Source organism: Hyaena hyaena, unplaced genomic scaffold (assembly GCF_003009895.1).
Source record: "Hyaena hyaena isolate Hyena2069 unplaced genomic scaffold, ASM300989v1 scaffold_219, whole genome shotgun sequence".
Lineage (NCBI taxonomy): Eukaryota > Metazoa > Chordata > Mammalia > Carnivora > Hyaenidae > Hyaena > Hyaena hyaena.
This window is the reverse complement of record NW_024080850.1, coordinates 1135666-1161139: the sequence shown is the minus strand read 5'-3', so window position 1 is coordinate 1161139 and position 25474 is coordinate 1135666. Positions and strand designations below refer to the sequence as shown.

At 43.4% G+C, this 25474-nt stretch overlaps 1 protein-coding gene and 1 pseudogene across 2 annotated transcripts in view; one reads left to right on the top strand and one right to left on the bottom strand.

The window, feature by feature from the left end:
• Positions 1-25474, bottom strand: part of DGCR2 (DiGeorge syndrome critical region gene 2) — a 98599-nt gene that overhangs the window by 60608 nt on the left and 12517 nt on the right. For both annotated transcript variants that reach the window (XM_039242849.1, XM_039242850.1), the window contains exon 2: positions 4416-4538. In XM_039242849.1, the coding sequence (XP_039098780.1) occupies positions 4416-4538 (123 nt within the window). The remainder of the gene's footprint in view (positions 1-4415; positions 4539-25474) is intronic.
• Positions 12332-12486, top strand: LOC120238878 (annotated as a pseudogene).

Below are 25474 nucleotides of genomic sequence, written 5' to 3'. Positions count from 1 at the left end.
CATGTTGCAAATATACCCCCACTCCATGGCTTATCTGTTCATATCCTTACAGGTGCCTTTTGATAAAGGGAAGATCTTCATTTTAACTGGTCATTTTTACTTTAGAGTTGCTATTTTTTGTGACTTCAAAACAAAACAAAAAACCCTTTCCTACCAAGGTCATAAAGGTATTCTAGACTATGTTCTAGAAGTTGTTCTTCAAATAATCTGAAACTGATTTTTCTGTACGTTGTGTATGCATTCTTTCCCGAGTGTCACACACTATGTACTGAGGAGCCTATCCCCTGCCCTTTGATCCGTAACTCTACCTCTGCCATATACCATTTCTCGGGCCTGTGTCTGGCAGCTCTGGCCTACCTGTGCTTCCCTGAGCCAAAGTAAAGTCAGTCTTGACATTGATCAGGCAACCGTTCATACCTTACTCTTCTTCGAAGTGTCCTACAATATTAGGACTTTATTCTTCCAAACACTTTAAAACTGACTTGGCACATTTCCCAAAATACCCTTTGGAGATGCACCGAATCCACAGATCAGCTTAAGAACAGGCCACTTTACCATACTGAGTCTTCCTAGCCAAGAAAATCCTGTGTCTGTTTATTCAAATCTTCTTTAATGTCTCTTAATAAAGTTGTACATTTTTCTCCATTTAAAAATTTTATGCATCTTATGTTAGTTCCCATTTACATCAAATACGAATCAGTCAAAAGAACAGAAACCATGCTAGGTATTTCAAAAACAGAGGAGTTTAATACAGGGAATTAGGTCCTTTCAGAACAATCGAAAAGGCTGGAGTGTGCATAAAAGTGAGCCACCTCTAACCTTCCCTTTCACCTCTGGCGTTGTAGTCCAGAGTTAGGAAGCTGTCCACAGGACAGGAAACGACAGAAAAGCTCTGCCAGTCTCACAGTTGTTTTGCAGCCCTGCAATGGCCAGCCAGAGGAAGAGGTGGAAACGCTGCACTTCCTCACCTGGGGCTAAGCCCATGCACCAACACCATGGCAAGAGGAAAGAGGAGCCCACCTCCCTTCTACCTTGCAAACTTCATGGTGGAATCTCATGGGCCAACTGATACCCAGAGTATGGTGGTAGTGGGGTCTGAATGTGATAGCCCCAGCCTTGCAGCCGCTGAAATGCAGGCCATGTATTGAATGCCCAGACTATATCCAGCATACCACCCGTTTCCTATCTTCCCCAAACATGCTGAAATTACTGGTCTACTGTCACATCTTTTCCCATTTTCATTGTCCCTGTGGTTTTATGTTGCTTATACTCTTTCACTAAAATTTTAGCAGGCTTTCAGCAGGACGATGAAATAATCTTGTGTGGTCTCTCCAGAAGTCCTGAAGTTCAAAAACCTGACCAAGTGTGGCTAAGGCTTTGCTCAGGTTTACTTAAACTCTCCCCATATACAGGAAGGCCACAGCAAAGGTAGTTATCAGCTAACTCCCTGTCCACACTCCCCTCCCCACACACGAAGATTTTTCTTTCTTTTTTTTTTTCCAGTAAGGGGGAATGTTAATGAGGATTTCACATACTCATGATGTTTTTTAAAAATTAATTAAAAAAAATAAACTAGAAAGAAATATGGCACAATTTCAGCACTTATTGATTTAGGGGAGTGAGAAACAAGCATTATATTATTCTTCGTATGTTTTGACAATTTTCATTTCTCAGAATTTCAACTTTAAGAATAGAAATCAAAGCTTATCCCCTACCTGGATTCAATGGTGTGGCACTACGTCACAGGACAGATGCAGTACCAGACCCAAGGGAAGGCCAGAAGTGAGCCTGGAGCTTGACAGCGCCTCAGCCCTCTTATCGCCCCGCAAACACTCCTCGGCCCCATCAGGCTTCCGGGAGTGCCATGCTCATCATGCCCTCAGTGGTTGGGGCCGGGACCATGTTAGCCACTCAGAACTCCGGGCTCCTGTTGGATAGGCTTTATTTCTCGTCTGGGAAGAACATATGGCAACGTATGAAACCTCAAATCAACACTGTGCTGAGCAGACTTGTGACCCTCTGTGCCAGACCATATGACCCAGAAGAGAAATCAAATCTAGTCCCTGCCTTTATCAAGTCCACAGCGAATGAAGAGATGAACAAGATGAGCTAGAGTGCCTACCACTGTTTTTGGGATCTATACAGCAGGGCAGTTACTGTGCCTCAGCAAGTAAGCTGTGCTTCCATTTTAAAGCAAACAAAGAATCATTTGGTTCTTTGTTCACAATATTCTCTAGGAGGCTGGATATGAAGTCTCACTCCGTAAGTCAAACCTGGGGAAGCTCCCAGTCACAACCACTGGTCCTCAACAGCTGACCAAACACGGAATATCAGCATCCCAAGCACTGAGGAGTTCGTGCTCTCCGGGCTGGGATCAAAGGAAGGTGCAGGTGGGCTCCAGACATAGGGCTGTCCCAGAAGCTTCTGCCCCAGCTGCCACCATTCAAATTCATCTGGAAAGACAAGCACCTGACCACAGACATGCACAATCCAATGAACAGGTTCAAGGGATGATGGGGGGGTAGAGGGGGGGAATGCCCTCCAATGGCCATCTTTCCAGGCCAACTCAGTCTGACCAGACTACCTCTGTTTCTTATTTAGAACCCCCTTCAAAGAACTGTCTCCAGCTCAAATGTCACCTGTTTCATACCCTACTGGATCTCCCTGGTTGGAGCTAATTGGTTTTTCTTCAGTACCTAACCTAAGGAATTACAACACTCCTTCTATTTACCAAATGTTAAAAAGGACCTCCGTTCTAGACCAGGTCACACTTAAAAAGAGGACAGGATTCCTGTTCTGAGAGAGGTCTAGAAGGAAAGACCAAGCATGGGTACAGGTAATGGTGAGTATTACCAGTGGTTTGGGGCTCTTGGGTGGCTCAGTCGGTTAAGCATCTGACTCTTGATTTTGGTTCACATCATGATCTCACAGTTGTGAAATCAAGCCCTGCACTGGGCTGCACACTGAGCATGGAGTCTGCTTGAGACTCTCTCTCTCCCTCTCTTTTTGCCCCTCCTCTGCTTTCATGCAGGCGAATGCAGGCACTCTTTCTCTCTCTCAAAATAAATAAATAAAAATTAAAAGAAGAATTACCAGTGGGGTTCTAGATGCTGTCAGAGGGAAGGAGCAGGTGCTAGTAGAAGCCAACCTCCAGCTGGAGGACTCAGAGATGCCTGCTTGTTGTGGTATCATCCGAGCCAAGCCCTGAAGGAGAGGCAGGATCTGTCCACATGAAAACAGAACGAGAGAATCCCAGGAAAAGAGCAGGCATGCATGAAGCATGTGGCTAGAAAATTCTTCATGGGGTGGACACAAGAAGTGCTACCCACAAGCAGCTGAGCCACTAAAGGGAATAGAGCAATAAATCAGGTTGGCAACATAGAACCAAACCACACTGTCAAGAAGTTTAAATGCCAGACCAAAGTTATTAGGTCTGAGATTCTCAAGCTAAAATAAGACACAGCCTCTTCTTAGGGGTTTTATCGGTACCATCTAGGTCTTAAACAAGTATGTGTGTGTGTGTGTGTGCATGTGTGTCTCCCCCACATACACTCATGAGTAGATGAAAGACACTACCACCTCCCACCCCCAAGAGAACCAGAGATGTAGCAAACACCATTACTCATGGGTGTGTTAGGCTCCCTGAAGGTGCTGGGACAGAAAGCAAGCGGAGAAGCAACAATTTAGACTTTCTGTGGCATTTGCATAGATCTTCAGGAGCTCATACACCCCCAAGAGAAAACCCCCAAGTGAAAGATTACTAGGGACTGAGTGAGGAGGATGGGTTGGCAGAGCCAAGGCCAGTCCAAATGACCCTCAGGATTTGAGCCAGGTCTCAAAAGGCACCCACCTCCAGAGCCAGGCACAGAGGAGGCAAGAGGGCAGCACACTTCAGGGGCACTGCTCTTGGGGCCAGCACTGCCTTCTGAAATGTGGCATCCTTGGTACCCCTCTTGCCTCATCCCAGCCCCAACCCTGTCATCTTGCAAGTTCTTGGATGCCCCGTGTGGGGCATCTATTTTTAAAAAACGAGAGAAAGGGGGTGCCTCAGTGGCTCAGTCAGTTAAGCATCTAACTTCGGCTCAAGTCATGATCTTGCTGTTCATGGGTTCGAGCCCTGCATCAGGCTCTGTGCTGACAGCTTAGAGCCTACAGCCTGCTTCAGATTCTGTCTCCCTCTCTCTGCCCCTCCCCTATTCATGCTCTCCCTCTCTCTCTCAAAATTAACATTAAAAATTTTTTTTTTTAAAAAGCAAGAAAGAGTGAGAGGAGAGGGTTGGCTCAACATAACCTTCCAGTGAGTGGAGACAGCACAGGCTGCAAGGGACACCATCCCCTACCTCTCAGAGAAACACAATCACACAGCTGTCATGGAGAGGCGGGGCAACAGGCGTCCGCCTACCTGACACACTCACCTGGACAGTCGGCTTCGTCGCTCTCATCCTCACAAGTCACCCAGCCGTCACACTGCCAGGGGAGGGGGATGCACTGGATGGCGCCACTGCGACAGGCAAACTGCCCTGGGTTGCACCGCAGCTCTGTGGAACCAAAGGGCAAGAGGCCGTTGAGGAAGCGGCAGCAGCAGTGGAGATCTGTGACAGCCAGGTCTGCCACCACCCTGTCCTGCCAAGGCCCGGACCCATGAGCGTGGGCCCGACACAGGCAGCCTGCCCACATCCTGTCTCCTCAGGGGGCTGCACACGTGCCCCAAGGAGGAGCCAAGAGCTGTGCCCGACACAAGTTCCCAGAGCAATGCACCTCCAAGACATTGATCTCTACGCACCCCCTCAAATACACACTTGACACTTTTCTGCTCCAAGTCAGGCTCTGAACTAGACTACCGAGGTCACAAGAGGGCACACACCTCTCACCTCCTGCGGGATTCTGGGTCAACAGGGAGAACACACACACACACACACAGGTTTCTGACAAAGAGCAAATCAGTAGGGAGCACCAAAGGAGTGCTCAAACATGAAGGAAGGAGACACTGCCTGCATCTGAGGGGCTCTGGAATCCTTAAAGAAGGTGGATGTAAACAGAGTCCCCAAGGTAGGTTGACCATTTCAGTAGACACATCTGATGTAGGAAAAGAGCATCCCAGGAAAAGTTAAGACTTACAGAACTATCACAGGGCATGAAAATATGCCAAATAGACTGTGTGAGCTGACAAATGGGGAATCACTGGTGATACGATCAGAAATATAAAAGGGGTCAGACTGTGGAGACTCTGACCTTTACTGAGAACACTGTAGAGAGCCATAGGTTATTTAGTCAGTTAAGTAACATGACGATACCTGTGTTTTAAGCAAGGTAGAACTGGCAATAATTTAATTATAATAGGGGTACCACACAAAAAATATTAAATATTTCAGCAAAGTAAGGGCTTGAGCTCAGGCAGGGTCGGCAAATTACAGCTCACAAGCCAACTCCTGCCCTTCCCACTTGTTTTTTAAATAAATAACGTTTTATTGGAACACAGCCACAAATATGTATTGTCTGTGGCTGCTGTTGAGCTACAACAGCAGAGTTGTGACTAATGACTAAGAGAGACTAAATGACCTGCAAAGGCAAAAATATTTACTCTCTGGTCCTTCAAACCAGACCTGTGAAATGAGGTGACAGCTGCTCATGTACAAAGCTAAAATCAAGGAAAAGCACTGAGGTGTGAGGGATGAGGTCTTGCACACCAACCTGGTGACACAGGAAGAAGAAACAAAGCTCACTTATGAACAACAATACATGGCTATATCTGCTCCCTCTGTGGTCTTCCTTGTCCTGAAATCATTCCATTGAAATCCAGGAAGAACGAGGAACTATTCCCACTCCTGAGTCCCATTCCACCACTGCCCTAAGTAACAAGAGCCAATCATCACTCTAATTAACCAAGGAAGATGAACCCACCAAATTAGGTAGGACACCGAAGCTAGGCCTGACCCCTCCCCTCACCACCACCCCCAGAGAGCTATATTGGGCACCGTGTGCCACAGTGTCAGTATGTTCAGGGGAGCCTCTTTGGAGTGCTCTGCAAAGAGGGACAACCCACATCCCCACCAGGGTCAGGAATACATCTGAGAGTCTTCCACTCCGAGGTGGGGATGGAAGACGGGCCAAAGACGGGAATTGGGAATCCAGCGTTCACTTCTCTCTGCCTACCATACACACTGTGGTAAATCAGTCCATCTAACCATAAGGAAATCTTTGTTAAATATATAACACTAACAAAATAGTCACAATGGTGTATATTTTGTAATGGCTTTCAGCCAAGATGGAGTTATAGGCATAATTATCCACTTGACAACTAGAGGGGGAAAGGACAACATGTAAGAAAATACGAGTTCTCCAGACACTGACATCAAACAACAAGGGATAGTGTCCCTGACCCTGAGCCAGGAAACATGAGGTGAGCCTTACTGCCTCAAGAACATTTCCAGACCACAAAGCCAGATGAGGAGTTCTGGGGGGGTGGGGGTGGGGTGCAGAAGACTCTTGGAGGTGAATGGATGCAGCTAATAACTGGGGAAAGCAAGGCAGGCAGCAATCGTGGGACAGCTCCAAAGAGTCCTGGAGAGATGTTACGACTCCACAGATCTAGGGGCGCCCGGGTGGCTCAGTTGGTTAAGTGTCCGACTTTGGCTCAGGTCATGATCTCACAGCTAGTAAGTTCGAGCCCTGCATCTGGCTCTGTGCCGAAAGCTCAGAGCCTGGAGCCTGCTTCAGATTCTGTGTTTCCATTTCTCTCTGCCCCTCCTCTGCTCACGATCTGTCTCTTTCTCTAAAATAAATAAACACTAAAAAAAAATTTTTTTTTAAGACTCCAGAGATCCAGAGAGGAATTCCTCAGGGAATGAAGTAGAGTACTGATCAGTGTGTGGCGTGAGGAAACTACCCCAGGCGGGGGAGAAAACTACCCTATAGAATAACAGGGAAACAGTAACTGAAGTTCAGCAGGACCACAAACAGCACATGTTCTTAGGAGCCAGACTGGAAAACCTGTGGGGTATTGAGTAACTTCACTCAGAAGAGTCCTGTCTCATTAGTGGAGAAAAATTAACTCCAGACTAAAAGCAGCCTAACAATGATTAAAAGCGAGAGCTGAAAGGATCAAGTTGTTTCCAAGTAACATCCTAGAACAAAGCTCAAGAATATTTATAGGAATGCAAAAATACACAACAACCAAAAAAGGTAAAATTCACCAAGTGTGGCATTCAATAAAAAATTACCAGACAGGGGCGCCTGGGTGGCTTGGTCGGTTAAGCGTCCGACTTTCGCTTGGGTCATGATCTCACGGTTCGTGGGTTCGAGCCCCGCATCGGGCTCTGTGCTGACTGCCAGCTCAGAGCCTGGAGCCTGTTTCAGAGTCTGTGACTCCCTCTCTCTCTGACCCTCCCCTGCTCACGCTGTCTCTCTCTCCTAGAAATAAATAAAACATTAAAAAAAAAATTTTTTTTTTAAATTACCAGACACGGGGCGCCTGGGTGGCTCAGTCGGTTGGGTGTCCGACTTCCACTCAGGTCATGATCTCGTGGTTCGTGGGTTCGAGCCCCGTGTCAGGCTCTGTGTTGACAGCTAGCTCAGAGCCTGGAGCCTGTTTCTGATTCTGTGTCTCCCTCTCCCTCTGACCGTCCCATGCTCATGCTGTCTCTCTCTCAGAAATAAATAAAACATTAAAAAAATTTTTTTTTAATTACCAGACATACAAAGAAACAGGAAATTATGAAAAATTAAAAAAAATTCAATCAAACTGACTCAGAAATGGTACAAGTGAGAGAGCAGACAAGGACATTAAAGTTATAACTGTCACAAATGCTCAAGAAGCTAGAAGAAAAATCAAACACATTAAGTAGATATGGAAGATTTTAAGAAAGAAGCAAGCCCACTGCCTAGAGATGAAAACTATTATAAGCCCTAGGACAAACAGATTTAGTTTTACAGAGAACAGATGAGTGACTTGAAGACAACAATAAAAACTCTAAATTAAAACACCGGAGAAAACCAAAGAGGACATCCAGATGGCCAACAGACACATGAAATGATGCTCAGCATCCCTCCTCATCAGGGAAATACAAATCAAAACCACACTGAGATACCACCTCACGCTGGTCAGAGCGGCTAAAATGAGCAAATCAGAGGACTCTAGATGCTGGCTTGGATGTGGAGAAGTGGGCACCCTCCCACACTGCTGGTGGGAATGTAAACTGGTACAGCCCCTCTGGAAAACAGTGTGGAGGTTCCTCAAAAAATTAACAATAGAACTCCCCTATAATCCAGCAATAGCACTGCTAGGAATTTACTCAAGAGATACAGGGGTGCTGATGCCTATAGGGGCACATGTACCCCAATGATCATAGCAGCACTCTCAACAATAGCCAAAACATGGAAAGAGCCTAAGTGTCCATCAACTGATGAATGGATCAAGAAGATGCGGTTTATCGACACAATGGAATACTACATGGCAATGAGAAAGAATGAAATCTGGCCATCTGAAGCAAAGTGGATGGAACTTGAGGGTGTTACACTGAGCGAAATAAGTCAGGCAGAGAAGGACAAATATCATATGTTTGCACGTATAGGAGGATTAGGAGGAACTTAACAGAGGACCATGAGTGAGAAGAAGGGGAAAAACAGTGGGGGAGAGGGAGGGAGGCAAACCATGAGAGACTCTTGAATGCTGAGAACAAACTGAGGGCTGATGGGGGTGGTGGGGAGGGAAAGGGGGATGATGGGCATGGAGGAGGGCACTTGTGGGGATAAGCATGGGGTGTTATATGGAAACCAATTTAACAATAAACTATTTTTAAAAAATAAAATAAAACTTAACAAGAACTGCTTGAGAGTCTTTAAAATAAATAAATAAATAAATAAATAAATAAATAAATAAATAAATAAAACACAGGAGAAAGAAAGGTGGAAAAAAAGAACTGTGAGCTCTGAGACACATGGATGGGGGTTGGGAGAGGAATGACAGACAAAATATTTGAAGAAACAATCGCAAAAAACTTCCCAATGTGATGAAAACCCATAAGTCCAAGTCACTCAGTGAACCCTAAACATAAGAAGTAGAAAGAAGAATACGCCAAGCCAAATCATGATTAAATTGCTTAAAACCAGTGATAAAGAGAAAATCTTGAGTAGCCAGAGAGAGATGCCTAGGTGGCTCAGTTGATTAAGTGTCCAATTCTTGAATGTTCAGCTCAGGTCGCAATCCCAGGGTAGTGAGCGTGATCCCGTAGGGAGCACTGAAGGCTGCTTAAAATATTCTCTTTCAAAAAAAAAAAAAAAATTCTCTTTCGGGGTGCCTGAGTGGCTCAGTCCAACTTCGGCTCAGGTCATGACTGCACGGTTTGTGACTTCAAGCCCCACTTCAGGCTCTCACTCTCAGCATCTAGCCTGCTTTGGATCCTCTACCCCTCCCCTTGCTTGTGCATGCTCTCTCAAAAATAAATAAACATTAAAAAAAAAATTCTCTCTTTCTCTCTGCCTGCACTCGCACACTGTCTCTCTCAAATAAAAAAATATTAAAAAAGAATAGTCAGGGGGGGTACCTGGGTAGCTCAGTGAGTTGAAACACCAACTTCGGCTCAGGTCACAACCTCACAGTTCATGAGTTCAAGCCCCACTTTGGGCTCACTGGTGTCACTGTGGAGCCCACTTTGGATCCTCTGTCCCCCTTCCTCTCTACCCCTCCCCTGCTCATGCTCTCGCTCTCAAAACTAAATAAAATATTAAAAAGAAAGAGAGTAACCAGAGGAAAAAGACATGGTCTGCATAGGAAAACAAAGATGATAGCAGATTTCTCATTAGAAACCTGACATGCTTGAAGGCAGTGGAACAACATTTTTAAGTTCTGAAAACAAAGCAGTGAGTCATCTTAGAATTACTTAAAGCAAAAATGGAAGTAGAACTTTGACAACAACAACACAAAAGCTGGGAAGAGAAAAGCAGAAGCACACCATTTCAAGGCTTACATTACAGGAAAAGTCATGTCACATGAAGGTCAACTGCAGAAAGTTAAAGGTGATACCACTAAACCTGCACAAGAGGTTTAACAAATAAGCCAATGAAGATGACAAAACCGAATAAAAACACTCAATCCAAAAGAAGGCAGAAGGAAAGAGAAAAGGAAACAAGTGGTACAAATAAAAAATATATAACAAAGTGACAGATTTTAATTAATTTTGCCTAATCAAACAGATGAGGTGATCCAAACACCCCAGTTAAGGTTAAGAAACAAACCCACAAGACCCCATTACATATTGACTAAATGAAACCCACTTTATATAAGAATACAGATGGGGAAAACTAAAGAATGGAAAAAGATATACCATGCTAACACTGATCAAAAGAAAGCTGGCATAGCCAAATTAATATCACACAAAGTAGACTTCAGAGCAAATAATATTACCATGCATAAAGGTCATTAAATAATGACAAAAGACAAAATAATCCTAAATGTGTATGCATCTATAGCAGAGCTTTAAAATATGAAGGGACAGGGGCGCCTGGGTGGCTTAGTCGGTTAAGCGTCCGACTTTCGCTTAGGTCATGATCTCGCGGTTCGAGGGTTCGAGCCCCGCGTCGGGCTCTGTGCTGACTGCCAGCTCAGAGCCTGGAGCCTGTTTCAGAGTCTGTGTCTCCCTCTCTCTCTGACCCTCCCCTGCTCACGCTTTCTCTCTCTCTCTCCTAGAAATAAATAAAAACATAAAAAAAAAATATGAAGGGACAACCACTGTAACTAAAAGACAGCTTCACAACCAGTTTTCCATCCCCTCTCAATAACTGATGGAGGAAGCAGACAGGAAATTCTCAAGGATACAGACAACCTGAACAACACTAACCAACATTACAGAACTCTCCAGCCAATGACAACAGAATACACTTTCTTTCCATAAGCATGTATAACATTTACCATAATAGATAATATTATGGGCCATAAAACAAGTTGCCAAAAAATTTATTATAACAATTCAAAAGCATTATAATGATTCAGAGGTATGCTGTTTGACCACAACTGAATTAAATTACAAATCAACAGCAGAGAGATATCTACAAAATCCCTCAACCATATGGAAACAACTGACACACTTCTAAATAGCCTATGGGTCAAAGAAGAAATGAAAAGGGAAATAAACATTTTAAATAGATGAAAATTTGTGGAATGCAACTAAAACAGTTCTCAGAGGCAAATGTACTGCATTAAACTCTTATCAGAAAAGGAAAAAAGTCTCAAATCAGTATCCCCAGCTTCTTAAGAAATTGGCAAAAGCAAAGCAAATGAAACCCAGAGTAAATAGAAAAGGAATAATGAAGATTGGAGTGGACAGAATATTAGATAAAATAATGAAAACAAAAGCTGTGTTTTTAGAAAATTAACACCATTAATAAACCTCTAGTCTGACTAACCAGGAAAAAAATTAAGAACACAAAATACCACTATCAGAAGAAAGGTGTCATGACTACAATTCCAGAAATATTAAAAAGTATAAAAAGGAATGAGAGAATAATAATAAGGCAATAGTACCAACAATTCTGTATCAGTAAGTTTGATAATTTAGATGAAATGAACAAATTCCTTAAAAGGCACAAACCACCAAACTTAGTCAAAAAAGAAATCAATAACCGGAATTACCTTATAGCACATAAGAAATGAACTTTTAATTAAAATCTTCACCCAAAGAAAATTCCAGGCCCAGATGGCTTCACTGGAAAATTCTACCACAGACTTAAGGAAGAAATAAGACAAATCTATACAAACTATTCCAGAAATTAAAGTATTTAAAATTACCTTAATGACAGCATCAAAAAAACAAAACAAAAACCAGGAAATACTTAGGGATAAATCTAATGACAGATGTACAAGTCCTATCTATATGTTGGAAATTACAGAATATTGCTAAGAGAAATTTTTTATTTTTTTTAATTTTTAATTTTTAATTTTTTAAATGTTTTATTTATTTCTGGGAGAGAGAGAGAGAGAGAGATAGCGTGAACAGGGGAGGGTCAGAGAGAGAGGGAGTCACAGACTGAAACAGGCTCCAGGCTCTGAGCTGGCAGTCAGCACAGAGCCTGATGCGGGGCTCGAACCCACGAACCGCGAGATCATAACCTAAGCAAAAGTCAGACACTTAACCGACTAAGCCACCCAGGCGCCCCAAGAGAAATTTTTTAAATACCTAACCCATGGGGACATACGAAGTATTCATGGACCAAGAGACCCAACGTTGTTAAGATACCTATTCCCCCGACATTCATGTATGGATTCAACACAATCCAAAACAATATCCAGCAGGCCTTTTTCTAAAAATTGACAAACTGACTCTAAAATTCATATGAAATTGCTTCTCAGCCTTTTGGCTAAGATCAAGTGTAGTATCTGTTCTTATCAGTTTAAAATTCATATGAAAATGCAAAGGACTTAAAATAGCTAAGACAATTTTGAGAAGGAAGAACAAAGTTGGAGGACTTACACTATTTGATTCCAAGACTTATTATAAAGGTACAGTAACCAAGACACTATGCCATGAGCATCAAAGACAGTCATTAAGATCAATGGAACCAAAACAGAGTACAGAAATAGGCCCACATATGTGGACAAGAGATTTACAACCAAGGTATAGTACCAAGGCAATTCCCTAGGGAAGGAACAGTCCTTTCAACAAATGGTCCTGGAAAAACTAACTGGATATCCATCAAAAAATAAAGAAGGAAGAATGAAGGAATTCTGATCCATTCCTTGTACCAAAAATTAACTCAAAATAGATTACAGATGTAAACCCATAAAACCTTGATATGAAAACATCGGAAAAATCTTTTGTGACCTGGGGTTCGGCCAAGATTTCTTCAATACACGAAGCCAAAAAACAATCCCTAAAAGATAAAGTTGATATATTGGACTTCACCAAAACTGATGACTTTTCTTCTTCAAAAACACTGTTAAGAGAATGAAAAGACAAGTCACTCACATACTGTGAGAAAACATATGTAAATCAAGTATCTGATACGGGCTTGTATCCAGAATATATAAAGAGCTCTCAAATTTCACTAATAAGAAAACCCACACAATTGCAAAGTTGCAAAATATTTTAAAGGGTATTTAACCGAAGAAGGCACACAGATGGTAAATAAGCACATAAAAGATGCTCATCATTAGTCATTAAGGAAATACAAATTAAAACCTAATGAGATACCATTACATGCTTATTAAAATAGCTAAAATTAAAAAGAATGATGATACCAAGTGCTGGTAAGTATGTGAAGTAACTGGAACCCTGCTAAATTGCTAATGGCAATGCAAAATTGTACAACTACTTTGGAAAACAATTTGACAGGGGTGCCTAGGTGGCTCAGTCAGTTAAGTTTCCAACTTCGACTCGGGTCATGATCTCATGGTTCATGAGTTCAAGTCCCATGTCAGGCTCTGTGCTGACAACTCAGAGCCTGGAGCCTGCTTCAAATTCTGTCTCCCTTCCCTTCTTCCCCTCCCTCATTTGCACTCTGTCTCTCTCTCTCAAAATTAAACATTAAAAAAAACTTTTAAGAGTAATTTTATTTGTAATAGCCAAAAGCTGGAAACCCAAATGTCCAAAATAAGTGAATAAACAAATTCCAGTATAGCCACAAAGCAGACTACTTACTCAGCAATAAAAAGGAATGAATCATTGATACACGCGGAAATAGGTTTTTTTTAAAAACAGCAGTCAGCTACAGGGGCACCTGCGTGGCTCAGTCAGTTAAGCATCCGACTTCGGCTCAGGTCATGATCTCATGGTACAGGAGTTCAAGCCCTGCATTGGGCTCTGTGCTGACAGCTCGGAGCTCAGCGCCTAGAGTCTGCTTTGGATTCTATGTCTCCCTCTCTCTCTGTCCCTCCCCTGCTTGTGCTCTGTGTGTGTGTGTGTGTGTGTGTGTGTGTGTCTCACTCTCAAAAATAAATAAACATTAAAAAAAAAAAAAAAAAGGGCAGCCAGCTACAGAGTTTTTGCCCAACCCTGTCCTAGAGTGTATGTGTAGGGATAAATCTTTACCCTCCACCCAATACCCAACACTTAGCTCTGTGGGACATTCACTAAATGTCAAAGATCTTCTTCCTCAATTCTTTAAGTTGATAACAAAGTGTCATCAGTTCTCTCGTATCTGCGGGGAAGGTTCTCTCCCTTCCTGATTCACCTGTAGTGCACGGGCTCTTCAGACAGCAATCCAACGGGTGAGTCACTGTTTAATACGTGTGAATCACTCATATGAAAAATATTTACCAAGCGTCACTTTGTGTCAGGCAACTCTCCTGGGCCAGAGTGGTAAATAAAGCAGGTAGACCCAGGACATGACAGAGCTTGCTCTGTATGGTGGAGACTGACACACAGTTGCTTGTGGCCATGGATTCTGATGGGTCTCACCGGCATTACTCTAGCTACAGATCAACATTCCTTCTCCTTTTCTTCTTCAATATCCTCTCAAGTGCCTTTGTAAAGCATCTAGCACAATTTCTGCCACATCTAAAGTTGCTCAAAAATAGTCACCCCCTCTTCCCACTACTGCCTTTTGCCAAGGTCCTGCCCCCAGCTTTCTCTTGTAATGCCTGTCTCCTGGCCGTAAAACGGGAGACACAGGCAAGCTCCTCCTACCCAGTGGATTGTTGACACTTTTCAAAATAAGCGATGTCTTAACCATGTAAGTGCAAGGCCACAGTACCAAAATAAACTTCTTTCTCATTAAGCAGTTCTCAAAAGTTTTCATTCACAAATCCCTTTAATGCTTAAAATTTCTGAGGACCCCAAAGACATTTAGTTTATGTGGGTTATATCTACCAACGTTCACTGTATCAGAAATTGAAACTGAGAAATTTTGTTTTTTTGTGTTTATTTGAGAGTGCATGCAAGTGGGGAAGGGGCAGAGAGAGAGGAAGAGAGAGAATCCCAAGCAGGCTCTGGGCTGTCAGCCCACAGCCTGATTCAGGACTCAATCTCATGAACCATGAAATCATGACCTGAGCTGAGATAAGGAGTTGAACGCTCAACCGACTGAGTCACCCAGCTGTGCCAAAACTGACAAATTTTGTAAACACAAGGTTCTCAAGCATACACTCAAAGAGGTTAAAACACATATGACCCAGCAATTCCACTCCTAGCTATATCCCCAAAAGAAGCGAAGGCAGGGAGACAGACACTGACGTACACTGATGCTCACAGCAGCATTACTCACAATAGCCAAGACAACCCAAGATTTTACCAACAGATGAATGGATAAACAAGCTGTAGTAGATCTATTCAATGGAATATTATCAGGTCATAAAAAAGATGGAAATCCTGACAACATGGATGAACTTGGAGGACACTATGCTCACCAAAACAAGCCACACACAAAAGGCTAAACTCTCTATGATTCCACTCATATTTAAAAAAATATTTTAATGTTTATTTTTGAGAAAGAGCAAGCAAGCACGAGTGGGGGAGAGCAGAGAGAGGGACACACAGAATCCGAAGCAGGCTCCAGGCTCTGAGCTGTCAGCACAGAGGCTCGAACTCAAGAAACTGTGAGATCATAACCTGAGCCAAAGTCAGCCACCCAGATGCCCTCCAAAAATCCTTTAAAAAAAGAAAGGGACGGGGGTGGGGGGGGGAAGAGGGAGAGGGGGAGAGAGAGAGAGGGAGAAAGAGAGAGAGAGAGAGAATCCCAAGCACGTAACCCATTAGCCATCAATCACGTCAAGTGGCCTCTGAAAAAGCCACTGCACACTGGTCAAAGAGGCAATGACATCTTGCTATTATTATGAAAATGATTTTAACCTCGCAGAGTCCCCAGAGACTCCTGGCCACACTGGGAGAGCTACTGCTTTATTTAAAGTATGTAACATTTGGGAATTACAGGATTCATGCCCCGTAGAAATTTAGAAGCCTCCGCAATATAGATTCTTTCTCTGGATTCAATTTCTTCTTTGTCAGCAAGCCTTGGCCTCATTTTAAATTATGTAAGCTGAGCTGTCTCAAATTACTGTGTGAAATTTAGTATGCGGCTTTAATTGTTTGGAATTGATTTCTCCTCAACATCTGCCCACAGAGAAACAGAGGAAGACTGGGTACAACGGAAGCACACGTGTCCACAACCGTGTGGCTCAGGAAATCAAAAATTTCCAGCCAGGAAATGCAGGAGAGAATTCCATCCATCTCCTCCCACTGCCCACAGCCTGCTCCAGTGATCTGCACAGAGCAGAAGGGCATCCTCAGACGCAGCCCCCCACCCCCACCCCGGAGTGCCTGCCAGGGGACCAGGAGGCCCCAGTGTCCTAGCAGCCCCTCCCCCCCAGGTGGGAGTGTGGCCTCCGTCAGATCGCTCCGCCATTCTTCCCTGGAAAAAGCAACAGCTGATTCCAGAGGGGCTGTCCCCTGGGTCTCATTCCACCCCTTACCCAGGGCAAGACAAGACAGAGGTATTTAGCTAGCACCACACTATACATCAGCGGCAGAGGGAAGAGGATCTGAAAATAAGGACCGGCTGGGCCCTGCCATGCAAGTGACAGGACAGCTCTAGGAGAACGGTTCCCCTGGGACACTGGGTCCTGCCCAGCACATCAGGAATTTGGTTCCCTGGCTGGAACTTGGGCCAGGCATGTCTGCTCTGTACACCTTCAGGAGGGGACAGAGACTACTGTCGATAACAAAGATCACTAAAAATACAAAACACAGGCCACTCCTTCAGAAGGCCTTCTGAAGAAGAGTCACCTGTGTCCTGAGGTAAGAGGGGAAGAATAAAGGGCTTGAATGAGACCTCAGGATGGGCAGCCATGTGAACCGCCAGAGACCATGGGGAAGGCCTACAGGCCAAGGGCACAGCCTGGACAGGTGCTACCAAAGCAGGCAAGGAGCTCTCTGCTTGGCTGGGGCCCAGCAGGAGATTAAGACCAAAAAGTACTTCAGGGCAAGCTGGCTTCATGGGATGCACTATGGCTCCAGGAATGAACACTGCAAACAGTGGGGACCTTCATCAGAACACTGATTAGCAGCAGGACAGAAAATGCATCTGGGACGGCAGATCTAGGAGATGAGGACAGCATTAGCAGGCAGTCAGAACGGTCCCCAAGAGATCATTCTAGAATAAACTGTGATCATACTACACATTCCTTGCCTTCTCTACAGAGTTCTAAATACCATTTGCCCTTTTGTGAGGCAAAAGGCCACGTCTAGCCTTCCTCCAACGACCCCTCCCCATTCAGGTACTTGGGATCCCTGGCTCAGCAGTTCCTACCGAACCCCCTGCAACCCCATTGGCCCTCGAAGTGGCTGATCCTTCATGGCCCCAGAGAGCTCGCCCGTAACCTCCCTGCTTCCTGGCACAATGCAGCAGTTCTTGGTTGCTGAAGTTTCACGTATCCCGCCCTTTGGAACGATTCTGAAGCCCTCTCAAGAGGCAAAGGCTCTCGGAGGGCCCCACCTGGGGACAGGGAGGCTGTGAACAGGAAGCTGGGATGAGGGGCTTTGTACAACACAGCCTGCAGCTGGGCTCAGCACCAAAGCCCAGGTAAGGCTGCTGTTAATGGGAGGCCTGGGCACCCCTCAGCTCTGGCAGGCATTAGGGTTGGAGCAGGAAGGACAAGCATCTGAATGTCACACTCCAAGGAGCTCAGAGACCAGCTGACCCTGTGATTCTCACACACAACGGCCTAGTGTCCAAGAGGGAGTGGGATGTGTGTGGCTTCCGAAAACTACAGTAAGGAAGTTTTACTAGTAAAATTTAAATTAGGAAGGCCAGAGACTGCTATATTTATTGGAAAACCCATCTGATCTGCTCAGCTCACTTCACAAAAGGGCTGACCTGCCTGGCTCCATGTCCTATGGTAAGTTGACAGCAGCAGAACAGGAACCAGAAACCTGGCTCTAGCTCTTTCATGAAGATCTCTATCTCAAAGCCAACTTGGTTAAGAGGGAATCGGGAACCAGGTGGGGCATCACAGCCATCCCAAATAGGACGCCCTGCATTCTGATTTGGGGCATGGCTAACCCATCCCTCCTCAGAGGGCTGGGCCCAAACTTGCTGATTCTGACCCATTTTCTCTTTGTTAAGACAGAAAACCCAGACTTATGAAACACAGTGCCTCCATGGAGGTCGGCAATACAAACCCCCAGGGACAAGGAATGTCTGATTGCTGCACAGGGACCTGTGCAGGGCTGGACATATATCAAAATATTGTGGTTTTGAAATACAACCAAAATTCTTCGATATGCCTTCCCAAATGCCAGTAGCTCCCTAGATAGGTGACCACCAAACCCATTTGCAAATAGCCCTGGGGCAGAAGGCGAATCACGGATAATCACCCTCAGTCAGCCCTCCACGGAGAGGAGAGACTCATCTGACTGCCGAATCTGAGCTAGGCCATCCCCTGCTCCTTCTGGCAGGGGCAGGCAGGTGACCCAGCTCTCCCGTGAGAGCCAACAGGAGAAGGGCTGCCAAACAAAGGGGAAGCCGCTTTTTCCTATCAGCCAAGGCGTCACAGGTTGATGCCAGAGAACACCACATCAGTACAGAGACAAACTTCAATATTTATCTTTTATAAGTTGCAAGCATTTTCTACATCCAGGAGATGAAGTGACTTACTATTTTCTATCCACCCAACTGGGACACTGGTCCACCTGCCTTGCCTTGTCCTCCGGCTTCCGGAGGTAGATGTTTGGGGAAGAAGGCCCTGCTTAAAGTAAGCTATCTTAGAAGAGGAGGGAGAGACCCAATGGAAAAGGATGTGACTAGATAAGCTGAAAAAGGAAGGACAGGCAGAGTCACAAGGCATCTCTATTAAATGAATGACACTTTCAAGCAAAGAACAACAACCTGCAGTCTATATTTTATGGAGGTTGGGGTGGGGGTAGGGGTTTAAATTTGTGAATAAGATCAAGACAAGAGGGTGAGACAGGGCAGGAATAATAGCTATCTCACCTCTGATGTAAAATTTATTGGCAGTTTCTTCCACCACTCACACCACATTTTGATGACAACCATAGTACAACCAGTTCATTTCAAGAGAAACAACTGAAGCAAAATGAGATTCTTACATGTTCATTTTGCATGTGCCAGGCAGTGTGTCAAATGCCTCCAATACATTATTACATTTGTTTTTAAGTTTCTTTATTTTGAGAGAGAGAGAGAGAGAGCGCACACTGAGGAGCACAGATAGGGGAGGGGCAGAGAAAAGGAGAGAGAATCCCAAGCAGGCTCTGTGCTATCAGCACAGAGCCCATGATCCCACAACCCTGGGATCATGACCTAAGCCAAAACCAAGGGTTAGATGCTTAACTGACTGAGCCACCCAGGCACCCCCTATATTATTATATTTTAATCCTTAAGACAAATGTGCTAGCACTGCCTTGTGCCTCCGAGGGGCCAGGTGCTGTGCTAGATGCAAGCAAGAGGAGCAAAATAAGATATACAAGGTCTCTGCCTTCACAGAGTTCAAAGTTTGGTAATGAAGCAGAAGACCTTTACTACCTTGGGGCAGCCGTTCTTAGAGAAACAGAAAGAGCGAACCATAAAAGAAAAAACTGAAAACTTCAAAATTTAAAACTTATTTGATCAAAAGCTCAGTAAAGATACATAGATCAATGGAACAGAATACAGAGCCTAGAAATAGACCCACACAAATGTGGCCAACTGATTTTTTTTTTAACATTTATGTTTTTATTTTTGAGAGCGAGGGAGTGCAAGCGGGAGAGGGGCAGAAAGAGAGAGGGAGGCAGAGGATCCAAACCAGGCTCTGTGCTAATAGTAGCAAACCCAATGTGGGCTTGAATTCACAAACTGTGAGATCATGCCCTGAGACAAAGTCCGTTACTCAACCACTGAGCCACCCGGGCACCCCTGGACAATTGATTTTTGACAAAGGTGTAAAGACAACTCAATGGAAAAAAGAATCTCTCAGCAAGTGGTGGTGGGAAAAACACATTCACAAAACAAAAATGGAACCTCGAGCCATTCCTCACATAGGATATAGAAATTAACTCAAAACAGACCAAAGATTTACATGTAAAATCTAACACTATAAAACTTCTAGCAGAAAAAAATAAAATCTTTGTGAACCTGGGTTAGGCAAAATGCTAAAAGCATCTCTAAAAGCATGACCTATAAAAGAAAACAATGTTATAAACTGAAATTTGTCATAAAATCAGTGGTTGCCAGGTGGAAACCTCAGTGTAGAAAGAGGTGCTAGGTATAAGGTGGCAGCATGTGAGAATTTGGGGGTGATGAACTGTGCTCTGCATCTTCAGTGTGAGATTACGTACATGACCACATCTGTCAAAGCTCAAAGAATGATATACCAAAAAGAAGAATTCTAGGGTACTAAATTAGGAAACACAGATCCTTTTCTTTTCTTTTGTAGTTTACTCATTTTTGAGACAGAGCAGGAGTGGGGGAGGGGCAGAGAGAGAGGGAGACACAGAATCTGAAAGAGGCTCCAGGCACTGAGCTGTCAGCATAGAGCCTGATGCAGGGCTCGAACCCACAAACTGTGAGATCAAGACCTGAGCCAAAGTCAGACACTTAACTGACAGGGCCACCCAGGCGCCCCCAGACTCTTCTAAAAGTATGGATAAGCAGGGGTGCCTGGGTAGTTCAGTTGGTTAACTGTCCAACTCATTATTTTGGGTCAGGTCATGATCTCACAGTTTGTGAGTTTGAGCCCCACATCGGGCTCCATACTGAGGGTGCAAAGCGTGCTTGGGATTCTCTCTCTCCCCCTCTCTCTCTGCCCCTCCCCTGCTCATGCTCTCTCTGTCTCTCGGTCTCTCTCTCTGAAAAATAAAAATTAAAAAAAAAAAGATTTGAACAGACACTTCTCAAAAGAAGATACATGAATGGCTAACAAGGACGTGAAAAAGCGTTCAACATCATCACTCACAGGGAAAGGCAATTAAAACCACAATAGGAACCACAAAATGAAAGGCTAAACTTAAAAAGTCTGACAACATAAAATGTTGGTGAGATTATAGAGCAACTGGAACTCTTACACAATACTGATAGAAATGTTAAGATAGCATAACCACTTTGAAAAAAACATCTGGCTGTTTCTCATAAAGTTCAATCTTCTATTCAACAAAGCACTAGAAGTCCTAGCTAGTACAATTAGGCAAAAAAAAAAAAGAAAGAAAGAAAGAAAGAAAGAAAGAAAGAAAGAAAGAAAGAAAGAAAGAAAAGACATCCAAATTGGAAAGGAAAAAGTAAAATTACTACTGTTTGCAGATGACACGATCTTATATGTTACGTCTAAAGATTCCACCAAAGGGGTGCCTGGGTGGCTCGGCTGATTAACCGTTTAACTTCAGCTCGGGTCATGATCTCACAGTTCATGTGTTCAAGCCCTGCATCGGGCTCTGTGCTAACAGCTCAGAACCTGAAGCCTGCTTCAGATTCTGTGTCTCCCTCATTCTCTGCCTCTCCCACACTAACGCTCTGTCTCTCTCTTTCTCAAAAATAAAATAAACATTAAAAAAAATAAAGATTCCACCAAAAAAAAGTGTTAGAATGAATTCAACAGAGCAATAGGACACAAAAATCAACAAACTAAAATCAGTTGTATTTCTATACACTAACAATGAACATCTTGAAAAGGAAATTAAAAAACAATTCCTCTTACAAGAATATAGAAAAGAACAAAATACGTAGGAATAAACTTAACCCAAAGAGATGAAATACCAATATACAAAAAACTACAAAACACTGATGAAATTAAAAAGAACACAAAAAATGGAAAGATATCCTTTGTTCAGGGAATGGAAAACTTAAGATGTCACTATGACCCAAGCAATCTACAGATTCAACGCACTCCTTACCAAAATACCAATGATATTTTTGCCAAGATAGAAAAATCTTTACCTTAATATTAATATGGAATCTCCAATTACCCCAAATAGCCAAAACAATCTTGAGGAAGAAAAATAAAGCTGAAGGCCTCACACTTGCTGATTTCCAAACATCTTACAAAACTACAATAATCAAAACAGCGTGCTACTGGCATAAACACAGATATTTAAGCCAATGATATAGAATAAAGAGCCCTGAAATAAATCCACACATATATCGCCAAATGATTTTTGACAAGGGTTCCTAGATCATTCAATGAAAAAAGGACAATCTTTTCAACAAATAATGCTGGGACAATATCCATATACAAAAGAATGAACTTAAACTCTTACCTAACACTATGTACAAAAAGTAAATCAAAATGGATCAATGTAGGACCTAAAACAATAAAACCCTTAGAAGAAAATACAAGACAAAAGCTTTACAACATTGGATTTAGAAGTGATTTCTTAGATAAGATACCAAAGCACAGACAACAAAATCAAGAGTAGACAAAAAGAAACTTGATCAAACTTAAAGAAATAACAAAGTAAAAAGGCAACCTTACAGAATGGGGAAAAAAATCTGCAAATCATGTATCTGATAACAGATTAATATCCAACATATATAAAGAACTCTTACAATTCAACAAAACACAACCATCCAATTTAAAAATGGTCGAAGGACTTGAATTAGACATTTCTCCAAAGAAAATATATAAATGGCCAACATGATTGTGATAAGATGCTGAACATCACTAATCATTAGGGGAATCCAAATTAAAACTGTAACAAGATATTACTCCATACCCTTTAGGATGGCTACTATCAAAATAAATAAATAGAAAATAACAAGTGTAGGGATACATGGGTGGCTCAGTCAGTTGAGTGTCCAACTCTTGATTTCAGATCAGGTCATGATCCCAGGGTCATTGCATCCAGCCCCATGTCAGGCTCCACGTGGAGCATGAAACCCGCTTAATATTCTCTCTCATTCTCATTCTCTCTCTCTGTCTCTCTCTCTCCCCCCACCCCATTCGTCTCCCCAACTTGGACATGCCCATGCTCTCTCACTCTCAAAAATTAAAAAAAGAAAGAAAATAAAATAACGAGCATTGGCAAGGATACAGAGAAATTAGAAGCCTTGTACACTACTGGTAGGGTTGTAAAATGGTGCAGTCACCATGGAAAATAGTGTGGAGTCCCACATTAAAAATAGAATTACCATATGATCCTCAATCCCAATTCTAGACATGTATCCAAAAGAACTGAAAACAGAATCTCAAAGAGATATTTATATGCCCAAGTTCATCAGAGCATTATTTACAGTAGTCAAGAGGCAGAAGCAACCTAAATGGCTCACAGATGAATGGATAAAGAAAATGTGGTGTATTCATACAATCAAATATTATTTGTCTTAAAAAAGGAAATGCTGTCATGCCACAACATGGATGAACCTTGAAGACATGCTAAGTGAAATAAACCAATCACAAAAAGACAAATACTGTATGCTTCCAATAATATGAGGTTTCTAAAGTAGTCAAACTCTTAGAAAATAGAATGCTAGGGGCTGAGTTGAGGAGGAAGAGGGAAGTTGTTGTTCAGTGGGTAGAGTTCCAGTTTTGCAAGATGAAAAAGTTCAAGATCTGTTACACAACAGGGTGCATTTAGTTAAGACTACTGTACTCTACACTTAAAAATGGTTTAGATGGTGTATTTTATGTGTTGTTTTTTTTAACCACAACTTGAAAATTAAACAAACAACCTAAACCTTATTTCCCTGGATACAGTTAACAATCCTCTAAGGTCAGTTATATTACTATCTCCACTTAGAGAAAACAAGATGAGGTCTCTTCATATCCCTCCTGGAGCCAGCTTCCTATGTGTAAAATGAGGGGACAATGGGTTGTACCTAACCCTCACCAACACAGATAAGACATGGAGACATTTTAAAGTCAGAAGGGAGGGAGACATTTTAAAGTCTCTCTCTCTCTCTCTATCCTAGAAATAAATAAAACAAAACAAAAAAAAAAAAAGAACTAAAGTCAGAAGGGAAATATTAACACCAAAGAATTCCTGCAGGAAAGCAGCCTCTACATTTGAGGCACTCCAAAAGTAGACTGACAGTAAGGCCCAGGCATCAGAAAGGGATTTGCCCCAGTTCTTCCCTTAGGCCAGCTCAGTGGAGGCAAAGCTCTGACACCTGCTTGAACCCCCATAAGAGCTTATCATTATCATAAACACAAAGCTTATCATTAATGAACCTCATTAAAGAATACTCAAGGGGCGCCTGGGTGGCTCAGTCGGTTAAGTGTCGGACTCCTGACTTAGGCTCAGGTCATGATCTCACGGCTCCTTGAGTTCGAGCCCTGCATCAGGCAATGCGGAGAGCTCAGAGCCTGGAGCCTGCCTCAGATTGTGTCTCTTTCTCTCTGCCCCTCCCCCACTTGTGCTCTGTGTGTGTCTCTCTCTCCCCCTCTCAAAAATAAACAAACATTGGGGCGCCTGGGTGGCTTAGTCGGTTAAGCATCCGACTTTCGCTTAGGTCATGATCTCGCGGTTCGTGGGTTCCAGCCCCGCGTCGGGCTCTGTGCTGACTGCCAGCTCAGAGCCTGGAGCCTGTTTCAATCTGTGACTCCCTCTCTCTCTGACCCTCCCCTGCTCACGCTGTCTCTCTCTCTCTCCTAGAAATAAATAAAAATATTTAAAAAAATAATAATAAAATAAAATAAAATAAAATAAAATAAACAAACATTGGGGCGCCTGGGTGGCTTAGTCGGTTAAGCATCCGACTTTCGCTTAGGTCATGATCTCGCAGTTCGTGGGTTCGAGCCCCGCGTCGGGCTCTGTGATGACTGCCAGCTCAGAGCCTGGAGCCTGTTTCAGATTCTGTGTCTCCCTCTCTCTCTCTGCCCCTCCCCTGTTCATGTTCTGTCTCTGTCTCAAAAATAAACTATAAAAAAAATTTTCTAATAAAAATAAATAAATAAATAAATAAATAAAATTTAAAAAATAAAAGTAGGGTTTATCCTTAGGGCTCACTAAGCTATTGTGCACCTAGTGCTCAGCAGATGCTCAGAAATGGGGGTGGGGTAGGAGGAGGATGGTGGTAGTGATAAGGATGACGACAAGGACAATACCAGTAGCAGCAGCTAAGAACCAAGGCCAGGGAATGCTGTCAGTTCCTGACAGGCCAAGCATAAAGCTGCCTGAAGGATATTCACGAGGATACAGTGGACAGGTGAGATGGGGAGTTAGCACCGTGACACCAGTGGCCAAGCCTACGGGAGGAAGACAAGGAAAGCGGGTAGGCAAGGAGGTTCAAGTTGAAAAGTCAGGAAAGGCCAGGCAGAAAGAGGAGAAGGAACAGAGGACAAAGGAGCGGAGGGTAATGAAGTACCTACTGAAGCTGTGCAATGTCAGAGCGGGAGCTCTAGCTTGCCCAGGCTTCAAACACTGGCTCCGCCACTTACTAGCTGTGTGACTGGGCGCAAGTCACTTACTCTTCCAAGCTGTCTCTTCATCTGTAAAATAAGGGAGATATGAGTACCGCTTTCTATAAAAAGGGCATCACACCTCACCCTGCGATTATGAAGGAGAAACACACAACAGGAACTAGATAGAATTTTTGTAACATTGTTTTATTGTGTGTCCTAACC